This window comes from Hibiscus syriacus, unplaced genomic scaffold (assembly GCF_006381635.1).
Source record: "Hibiscus syriacus cultivar Baekdansim isolate YM2019G1 unplaced genomic scaffold, ASM638163v2 tig00005406_pilon, whole genome shotgun sequence".
NCBI lineage: Eukaryota > Viridiplantae > Streptophyta > Magnoliopsida > Malvales > Malvaceae > Hibiscus > Hibiscus syriacus.
Window position 1 is genome coordinate 1,777,372 of NW_024062056.1, and position 11,228 is coordinate 1,788,599.

The window sequence follows — 11,228 nt, forward strand, 5'->3', positions numbered from 1 at the left end:
TCTTCTCATTTAAAAACAAATATTCATTTGACACACTCCTCAATCGATGAAACCAAAGTCTTGTCTTGAATCTGAGAGACAAGCAACCGTTGCCTATGTTTAAGAAACGTATGAGCAGAAAACGGTTTAGTTAAGACATCAGCAACCTGCTCAAAGGCAGGTACCTCTTGAACATACAGTTTTCCAGCAACAACCATCTCCCTAACAAAGAACAGATCAAGCTCAACATGCTTGAACTTGGAATGAAGAATCGGATTTGCACATACTGCTACATCACTGGAATTGTCACACCATAGGACAGGTTTTCCATGAATGGTCAAACGCAGCTCACCTAGCAGTGATTCAAGCCGTACCATCTCAGTAGCAGCACAGACAACACTCCGATACTTAGCCTCTACCGTAGAACGAGCAACTACTTACTGTTTACGAGAGCTCCATGAAACCAAAATATCACCAAAATAGATACAATAACCCGAGGTCGAGTGTCTATCATCTACATCTGACCCCTAGTTTGCATCAGCAAACCCTGTTAAGGACAACCGGGAAGATGCTAAAAACTGAAGACCAAAATCAGTAGTAGCCTACAAATATCGCAATGTTTGTTTTACTGCCTGAAGATGGACATCACACGGTGCTTGCATAAACTGGCATACCCTATTTATTGCAAAAGTAATGTCTGGTCGCATAATAACAATGTATTACAAGGAACCAACAATACTCCTATAATGAGTTGCATCCTCAATTGGTACTCTAGTGTCAATTGTCAACTTGCAACTAGTGACCATAAGTGTAGGAAGTCCCTTACCATCCTCCAGCCCACTTTTAAACAAGAGATCACGTATATATTTTTGCTAACTTAGGATAACCACATCATCTTCTCAACACACCTCAATTCCCAAGAAAAAACTTAAGGCCCCAAGATCCTTTAGGGAAAACTGACTGTTAAGTCTGTTAATCATATCCTGAACTTCTTCTTCACAGTTTCCTGTGATGATGATATCATCTATATACACTAGTAGATATATAATGATGTTGGCAGCTTCCCTAACAAATATTGAAGCATCGGACCTTGCTAATACAAAGTTTTGAGCCACCAAATACTCTTTGAGTCTCTCAAACCATGCTCGAGGAGCCTGCTTTAGCCCATAAATGGCTTTGTTAAGCTTACAAACCAAACCTCCATCACCTTCTTCATAACCTGGAGGTTGTACCATATATACCTCCTCAGCTAAGACTCCATTCAGAAAAGCGTTGTTGATATCCACTTGCCTTAACAATCATCCTTTTGATAGTGCTAGTGAAAGTACAACTCGCACTGTTGCTGGCTTGACTACAGGACTGAAGACTTCATGATAATCGACTCTTGGCTGCTGCAAGAAACCCTTGGCTACAAGTCAAGCCTTGTACCTTGCTATGGATCCATCTGCATTTCGTTTAATTTTAAAAATCCACTTACAGTTCACTGCTTTCCTACCACTTGGGAGAGGAACAAGTGTCCAGGTTTTATTCTTCACCAGTGCATCATATTCAGCTTGAGCAACAGCTCTCCACTCAGGATTCTTCATAGCTTCTCGAATAGTTCTTGGCTCTTTATCTGAGCAAGCCACCTGAAACACTTTTGGCTTCCAAATCCCATTCTTGCTTCGAATCAGCATGGGATGAACGTTGCACTATTCTACACCAACTTGTGATTCTACACGAGTGGTAGCACTAGGATCTGACTCATTCATCACACCATTATTACTATTTAAAACAATCTGGAACACGTGACTCGTGCTCACCTATAGCAGCCCCTTCATCACATGTCACAGCAGGTACTACTAAACCATTGCCTGCACATGTGTTCTCCATAGTGACTGTTGCTTGTGATGAACCAGGCAGACACAAGTTAGGGTTTTGACCACAATTATGCACTGAATTAGGTAAAATATTGATCGAGGTAGCAATACCACCATTAGATCGATCTTCTACTCTTTCACCAGAATAAGGAAAAACTCCTTCGTCAAACACAACATGTCTCGAAATAAAAATTCTCCCATTCTCATCTAAACAATTATACCCTTTATGTAAAGGGCTATATCCAAGAAATGTGCATTGCTTCGACCTGAAATCCAGCTTATGCTAGTTAAATGGCCTCAAAAGAGGAAAATAAGCACACCCAAAGATCCTGAGCATAGAATAATCATGAATTTGTTAATAAAGAACCTTAAATAGAGACTTGCCACTTAATACTTCAGTTGGCAAATGATTTATCAAATACACGGCTGAAACAAAAGCATGACTCCAGAATTTTAATGGCAGTGTAGCCTCAGTTAACAATGCTAATCCCATTCCAACAACATGTTTGTGTTTCCTCTCATCTTTTCCATTCTGTTCAAATGTACTTGGACATGAAATCCTTTGTTGTACACCATTTGCAAGAAACCAACCTTTGAGAGCTTGATACTCTCCACCTCCATCAGTCTGAACAATTTTAATTTTAAAACCAAATTGAATTTCTACCATCTTGTAGACATTTAAAAAGAATTGCATAACTTCATATTTTCTCTTAAGTAGATAAACTCAAGTATGCCTACTTTACACATCTATGAAATACACATAGTATGAAAAACCATCAGCAGAAATAATAAGTGATGGACCCCAAACATATGAAACAACCAACTAAAACGGTTCCTTATATTCAGTTAAAGATTTACAAAATGGTAGTTTATGAGCCTTGCTTTGTAAACATGTTGTACAAACACGAGACAACTTATTTTCACTAGAATTGATTTACATGTCTTCATTACAGCTCGAACAACAGTCATCGAAGAATGACCAAGATGTTTATGCCACAAGTCTATTAAACTCGATGCTTTCAAGACATTATTCAATTACCAGCTTGAGTCCTTCATAGTGTGTGGTAGCAACTGATACAACCCATCATGCGTGAGCCTCCCTCTCAACAGAATCTACTGAGTCTGTGTGTCATTCACAAAACATTCAAACGGGTGAAATTCTATCAACACCTTATTGTCACGAGTAAACTGTGATACAAAAAGCAGGTTATTCTTTATATTTGGCACATGAAGCATATTTTATAACAACAAGGGCTTTAATTTACTCAACATACATGATTGTCTTATATGTAAGATCTTAACACCCTCTTCATTTCCCATAAGTAGAGTATTATTACATGTGTAAACAACACCAAAGTTAAACACAGACAAATCATTGATGACATGATGTGTAGCTCTTGTATCTGGATACCAGACAACATCAGTAGGTTTGGTTGAAGCATTAATAGAAGGAACTGTAGAAACAAAGGCAGCTGGTGAAGAATACATTAAAGAACCAAAAGAGTTCTTTCCAGCATTAGAACAAAACAATGAATCACCAGAAGCTGCATTCACAAGAAGAATTGACATTGGATACGCGACCTGAGGAGTGAACAAGTGACCGCCCTGATAGTATGGCACTGAACCGAACGACTGCATACCAGGAAAAACTGAATTAGCACCTGGATGATATAGGAACACATGTCTGAGCAAAACCAGGATTCATTAAGTGATTATATGCTTGTATGCTGACAGCAGTCTGCTATTTATCACCCGAGAAAGCACGTGATTATTTCCATCCTTCATTAGCTGACACAGTAGAGTCAATCACCCCAGAGTACTCTCGATCAAATCTGTGATAGCACTTCTGTACATTGTGGCCAAACTTTTCACATAGCTGACACTGAGGTCGATTGGAAATATTAAAAGGACACGACCTCTACCTCGAAAACTGTCACCTTTTTGATTTCTTTCTGAGTTTGGTTGTGACTGAGATGCAGGATTACTAGCAATAGACTTCAACTCTTGACAATCTTTATCACCAGAATTAACTGCCATATTACCTGAAGCACTTTCATTCAATAAAAGATTCTGTCGAGCTTCACAATCAAGAAACATTTCAGTTAAAACATCCAATGACAGGGAATCACGACAGTCTATAACAATTATAGACTCAAACTCCATAGACAATCCAACCAAAAGAACACTAAAATGTTCCTGTTCAGTTACTAAACTTCCTACTGCATTCAACATATCACAAATAGACTTAACTTTTGTCAAATATTCACTTACTGTTAAGCCAGCCTTTCTTTGTGAGTGAAGACTATGCCTAAGAGCGGATATATTTGCACTAGATCTTGTACCAAAGATTCGTGAAATAGCACTCCAAATGGCGAGAGTTGTCGTGAGACCAGTGAGATAAGGGAGAACTTTTGTACTCACAATGGTTAAGAGCCAAGATGCCAATAGTTTATCTTGTTGTCTATAAACCACAAAGGTAGGATTCTCTTCTTCTTACCCTGAATCATTTGTGACAAACTCACTAGGAGTAGAAGTATCAGTAGACACATATTTCAACAAATCATATCCATCAATAATCAACATTACTTGATGTTTCCACAAAAGATAAGTGCTCTCAGACAATTTCACAATGTCATGCTTAGGAATATGTTAAACAGTAAAACTAACAAGAGAAGATGCCATAGAAACCAGTTAAGCAAGCACACCAACAAGAAGATGAGTAGAATCTTCCTTACTACCAAAACTTCAAGACTTGTAACCACCTTCAACAACTACAGTTATTGTCAAAGAACGATCTTCCATGTATCGCGAAAGAGAAAACTAAAGCAATAACAAGCAGCGGATAATGAAAAAGGCTCCAGGATTTGGCAAATGATACCATGTTATAATTTTGTTATAGTGACCAACGATTGTTGTAAAGAAACAAGACTAAGGAAAGAAAGAAACTAGGATGCTGAAAACTCATTCATTTCATCTCATCTCTCTCAATCATAGAGAGGTGTATTTATACAATTGTTTAGGATAATCCAAGAAGCTTTAACAACTTTTAACCACCTCAACTAACTCTTAACAACCTAACTGCTATTAATGCACGTGAGAGATTGGTTAAGCAAACAGCTCCAGTTCATACACCAATAGTGTGAGGCCATTATAGCTTGGCGTCGAAGCTTATTTACCATGGACCAGAAGCATAGAATATCAAAGAAGGAAGCTTCGTTATATAATAATGATAGTAGTAACCTTTGTTCAAGTTCTTCAAAGCTTTCATCACTGCCAAGGAGTTTTTCAGCAAATACGACGACGACCATTGCTTTCAACAGCTCCCATCTTCTTAAAAGTTATTCATAGAAGGCCCATTATGCATCGTCTAAATGTTCATTACCAAGAAGGCGTTCGCAAAAGAACTCAGTCTATTTCGCGTAGATGCTGCAACTTAGCCAAAGAGAATAAAGCGAGATTCTACATCATGAGGCATTGTATTGCCATGCTTATGTGCTGGCATAAATATGGAGATTCTTGAAGGTTTCTTCTTTTCTGTTTTCTCCATTTGTTGGCATTTTTTTGTTTGTCTTCAACTGATGGATTTTATAGTTAGTAATTAAAAACCAGAGAGCTATAAGTTTCATCTAAATCTTTCAGAATCTGATTTCTGATTCCTGAAAAAAAAGCAAGAGTTTTTTTCTATGATTTTTTTCTTCTTTCAGTGATCAGAGCAGATCTTAGAATCGACTCTAACCTACAGTATCAGGTATAACTGATGGGGTGTAAACGGAGACAACTGTATTTAATTTTTTATTCAATAAATCTTTTATATATGAATACCCTGACAACAAATGTTCAATGCCAATGTTAGCTTTAGGCTACTCTTTAGACAATAATAAATAACAAAACAAAGCGATTATATATGTATGTATGTATGTATAAGTTACATGAAAACCCTCCAAGCAATGAAGTTTGAAGTAAAATGGAATAAAAAATAGATAAATTTAAAAGGTTGTGTATGGTGGCAAGATTGGAAAGGCTTCAAGTCCCACTTAAAGGGACAAAAGTTAACACTTGGGAAGATCGGACGGCGGAGGTGGCAACTTTTGGTTAGGGAGTTTTCCGTCCAAGACTATCCATGCCATCCTTAAGCCCCAGCTCAAATGAACATCAAAGTAACAATGCTTCAGCCGAACTCCCAAATCATTAAATATGTTTTCCCAGGGTTTACTGACCAATCGTTAAACTACCTGGAACATTGGTGATATTGTTAGGAACATGGTTAACTATAACGACTAGGGCTGTAAATGAGACGAGACAGATCGCGAGCTATTCGAGATCGACTCGATCAAGGCTCGATAATACTCGGATCGAATGGACTTGACTCGAGCTCGAGCTCGACTCGAGTTCTTAACGAGCTGAAACGAGCTACTCGATATTTGACTCGAAAAGCTCGTGAGCAGCTCGAAAATATAATATATTAAGATTTTATTTTTAAAAAAAATTAATAATAATATTAATATTTATGTATTGATTTTTTAAAAAAAAAATACAGTAAGATTTCATGTATTTAAGGTTCATGTTCGAGTTTGAATTTGAGGCTTCAATCGAGTTAAGTTTAAGAACTTTTTTTCATTTCGAGCCTTTTCGAGCTGCTCACGAGCTTCAGTTCAGGATTTCGAGTTCGAGTCGAGCTTGAAAATTTTAAGCTCGCGAGTTTTCGAGTCGAGTCGAGCTTCATTTCAGAGTTTTCGAGTCGAGTCGAACTTAGCAATACTCGAGCTCGACTTGGCTCGTTTACACCCCTAATAACGACCAATCAGTCTCCCTCCCTGGCAACGACACGAGGCCCAGGGAACTTCCCGTAAACTGCAACAATGCTTTTAGTACGGCACAACTAGTGATATTCTTCATCCATATATGCCAAAAAGAAAAACACCCGAAAAAAAAGAGATTATCTTGAGAACTGTGTTAATTATTCACTTTCAGTTCACGACTAGTAATCTTAGACAATGCAAAGAAGAAAAAAATGCAATTGGCCAATTGCAGCAGCATACGCTGAACTTCTTGTGTCTGGTAAAGCCGCAATGATTTGCGGTGGCAACCTCAGGAACCGCTATGAAACAGCCAGCGAAGCCAGAAGGTATGCATTACCGCGGTTGATATCAAACCTGGAAACCCCATGTTGAAATCCAAGTTCTTGTTATGTTCGGTAATCTTTTGATGTTTAGGGTTTGGAGTATTTTCTGTTCATGGAAAAACAAGGAGAAACGTGTATTAGTAAATAGCTAGGAACAGGAGTACAGTGTCTGTATCTGCATGTTCTTGTTTGGTTGATTAGGTAATACGATGTTTGATCTGAAAGCAGAAGATTACCAAACGTTGGGCCCAGTTTTCATCACTGTCTAGTATAACTATTGTCTGTTAATCAATGTGGTTGCTCTTGTTAAATCCGTTGAACTTATCTTTATACACAAATTACCCCACTTCTAAACCTAAAAACAGATGTAGTTGAAAATATTGAGCATGTAATACAACTAACTTTCATGATTTAATTTTAATCAAGAAGTCTCGTCTTCCAAAACTCAATTTTTTCTATACAAGGATGCATTTTCGATCGAATCGTGCGTATGATATGTGTGAGCTATCTCTACTTTACATGCTCCAGAGAATGCGTATAGTATTAATAAATGGAGATTTTTTCGTGTTTATGTTCCTTTTTCCAGTGTTGATCATGACTGGAGACTGGAGCGTACAACTATTCAGGTGCTGACATATTGAAAAAGCACGTGTTGGATGCCTAAAATACGACAAAATAATCATTCGTATGCCAAGTCATAATCATCGTCATCATCTGAATTTAACATTTATGAAGTCTTCAAAATACAAAAAACAAACTTTTTAAAATTTGCAAAGATAACACATCCGACAACTGATCCAATGTAAAATGTACAAGGCTATGCATGACGAAACTCTACGCGGAGTTTCTTTCATGGAGCCAACGATAGATAAGATACCGATCCTAGAGTAGAGTCAGATCCCGGAAAATGTTATTTTAATGTAACTGTATATATTTACTTTGATGCATACATAATACGCGGATTGTTTTATGAGGCAGAGTTCAGTTAAACCATGTCTGAATCATCTGATTCACTCTCCCTGTTTTCCAGCCATCCTGACCCCATTCTAAACTTACATACCGGACACGTGCCTTGTTGCCGCAGCCATGGATCAATACAGATGGTATGGAACTGCAAGAAGAAAATGATATTCATGCATCAAAATGGCATTACGATGACCACCATTTACAACCTGGAATTATATGGGACAATTGGGTTTAGGATTTAACTGTAAGCATCTCCACCAAGGACCAAGCATGAAGAATTCAAATATGTAAAATTATATGTCAAGGGCAGATTTCAACTAACAACGGTACAACATCCATTTCCACAAGTCAGCAATTGGTAGCTGCATGTAAAACTGAAACATTCTCACATGCACCCCCATTATAACAGAAGATGTTGGTTGGTTGGCGCAATTCATTGCATAAAAGATTATAACAGAAGAAATTTGGAGAAAGAGTGTAAAATTTGACAATTGCAGAGTAAACCATAAAATTATTAGATGACAAAAGAGAACACGAGTAGACTGTAAAAATAGAACCTGATGCAAACATGGCAAGCTCCGAACAAGCTCCCCTTCTTTCACTTGATCCAAGCAAATAGAGCAAGTTAGTTCATCCTCTGAAGCTTTCATATTCCCATCAGCCTTCTTACAATCCTGCTTTTGCTGCAACATATAATTGGGACTTAGACTACAAAAACCATCCATGAAGTAGTTAATATGAAATGAATCAGAAGAATGCAGAGGTACAGGCAAGTTTGTCTTAAACATTTTAATTCCTCTCTGATCATGTCAATTTTGTATAGGTGATGTACATGATAACTAGTTATGCTGCCAAGATCTTATTTAAAACATGCAACTAAGAAATAGAATGAGCAACTGCAGAACGAATTTATATTTACCGATACCTCAACTGGAACTGACGAAGATGATGCCTGTTGCATTGATGACCCAGTACTGTAAAAATAACAAGATCAATTAAAGCAAATATGAATTTGGTGGCAAGAAAAAAACCCAAACCAGACGCTAGTTCACAACAAAACAAGCTTTAGGTAGTGAAATCTTGAGTATGTAAACAGAAGCATGTGTGCATACCTGTCTTGACCATGTACCTTGTACTTGTGCACGGGTAAAGCATGTATATCTTCCTCACTCATTGAATGACTTGTGGAAGTGTTATCAGAATCTAATGCTCTCAGGGTGTCATAATCTGTAGAAGAAAGAAAGTATTAATCTTCAAAACACCAAACAAATAGCAACGAAAGCTCTTTTCATATTAATCAGTGCATGTTAAAACTAAACCACAGAATCATATTAGAGAATTTTGAAAATGCATCATTCCTAGGGCATCAAATTCACGATCAAGAAGGGCAAGTTGGAGTCTTAGTCCTTGCAAGCGTCCTCTTGTAGCAAAAGCTATTGATGGTGGCATGTGCAAACGCATCTCAGTATGGCCAAGCAAGCCACTAGCAGCTGCAGCATGAGCTAGAGCCTGCACTTGAAGTTGCTGACAAGTTGCATACATCCTAAGGCTAGTAGCCATTAGAAAGATGCCCACTACTAACCAAAGCTGCATGCACAGACAGGGAGAGTACAAACATGATGTATTAATAACCAGTATTGCTCCCAGTAATTAAGCGAACGTATATCGTGTGCGCACCAGAAAGTTTGGAGACATTTGGTGAGAGTTTAAAATCATGAATAGCAAAAGAACTGCCAAAAACAAATGAGTAAGAACTGCATAGAAATGCAAACTAAAAGGAAACTAAGGAATCATTTAGAGACAAAAACAACAGATGCAATGGAAGAAAATATATGAAACTAGAAATATTACCAGTAACAAAGAACGCCAGTGAATTGGAGTTAACTGGTCGAGATGAATGTATACGCTGGAAAAAGAATAGCACAATAAAAGATCAAGACCCATTATACAGTATTAGACGATCTTGCAAACCAAGTGTACAGATGTGGATAAGAAAACATACCACGGCAGGTCGCTCATTAATAAATCCTGAAAACCCACTCTCAATATCTCCTCTACTCCCTCTGAAAACAAAACTCATTGTTGCAAAAACTCAGAAATTTTGCTTGTCTAAAAGATGATGATGCTAGGCAAATAACTTCTTCTCTTAAAACCTTCAAATCCTATATCATTTCAAAGGGCCAAGAATCATGATTAGAATTCGTTACTATATAAATATTAACTTCTCCAAGCTCCAAAGATAGAGCAACTTAACAGTTGGAATCCAACATGGGAAAAAATAAAAACATAAAAATTTTCAGTGGAAACAGAATCATAGAAATCTGACTGCAGATTAAAACATTCGATAACTAACCAACAAATTTATAGATACAAGATGCATCCAAATGCCATTAAAGCTTAACAAATTTGACCCACTAATGAAACCCAATCGAAAATGTGTTAATAGTTTACACCACCATATCTATCTATATCACAGTTCCCATAGAAATAACACAGAAAACAAATGCATCGAACCGTTTATGAACTGCAATGCTATTTGCCTTGTCAATTGTATAGTAACACATAATATGCTAATCAACCTAAATTTCCAGAATCTCGGAAGCAAAGATTCAAAATTTATGATTTAAAATCCTTCCTCTGTCAATAACGTGAATATTGTTAAAACAATCAAACGTAAAGATGAAGCAAGCGCTTAATCTAGCAAAACGGTTTTTTTTAAAAAAGACATTATTACCGTAACCTAAATTGCCCTGTATGAATCAAAATATTAGGGGGACCAAAAATCGGCTTTCCAGGTCTTGTTTCGCTTATGTGCAATCGGAAGGGGGAAAAAGAAAAAGAAAAAGAAAAATCTCAATATTTCCTCCGTTTTCTCAGCAAACAAACAGAAATCAATAATAAAAAAAACCCACACACAGCGGAAAAAAAACTTACACATGGAAAACAAAGATCAGTCGATCAAATGGCCGTCCATTGAATTGCATAAAGCGAGCAATTTCCAGAGAAAATAAAAAAAGAGAAAGAAGAGAGAACGCGATCAAATTCTCTCCCTTTCGATTACGCGCTCTCTTACTTTTTGTCCGAAATTGAACTGTTCATAGTAATTTATTTTTATTCTTTTTCCGGTTTTTACGTTGAAGAGAGAAAGCTTAAGATTGTAGTGTAGGGAGTCATTTTCGTCCCACAAATATTATTATTATTAATAAATAATAATTACAAACAGGAGCCCAAATACAAAATAAATCAGAGGCTCAGTTACAAAGCAAATCTGAAACTTGGTTACAAAACACTAGATCATCCGG

General features: G+C 37.2%; 1 protein-coding gene across 1 annotated transcript; it reads right to left on the reverse strand.

Moving 5' to 3' along the window:
• Window positions 1-7,824: 7,824 nt before the first annotated feature.
• LOC120199305 (E3 ubiquitin-protein ligase SDIR1-like) lies at window positions 7,825-11,018 on the reverse strand. The gene is made up of 9 exons (XM_039200429.1): window positions 10,861-11,018; window positions 9,929-10,088; window positions 9,778-9,832; window positions 9,604-9,656; window positions 9,285-9,513; window positions 9,039-9,153; window positions 8,852-8,900; window positions 8,484-8,609; window positions 7,825-8,071 (listed from the first exon to the last, which is right to left on the reverse strand). The coding sequence occupies exons 2-9, from the start codon at window positions 10,004-10,006 to the stop codon at window positions 7,946-7,948; spliced, it is 831 nt and encodes a 276-aa protein (XP_039056360.1). The 5' UTR covers window positions 10,007-10,088; window positions 10,861-11,018; the 3' UTR covers window positions 7,825-7,945.
• Between the last annotated feature and the right edge of the window lie 210 nt (window positions 11,019-11,228).

What these genes read in the sequence shown, in the direction of transcription:
- LOC120199305 (XM_039200429.1), bottom strand. Translation starts at nt 10,006, where the DNA reads ATGAGTTTTGTTTTCAGAGGGAGTAGAGGAGATATTGAGAGTGGGTTT. An exon ending in AAGGTACATGGTCAAGACAG is followed by an intron (nt 8,901 to 9,038) that starts GTATGCACACAT and finishes TTATTTTTACAG; the next exon opens with TACTGGGTCATCAATGCAAC. An exon ending in GCTTGCCATGTTTGCATCAG is followed by an intron (nt 8,072 to 8,483) that starts GTTCTATTTTTA and finishes TTCTTCTTGCAG; the next exon opens with TTCCATACCATCTGTATTGA.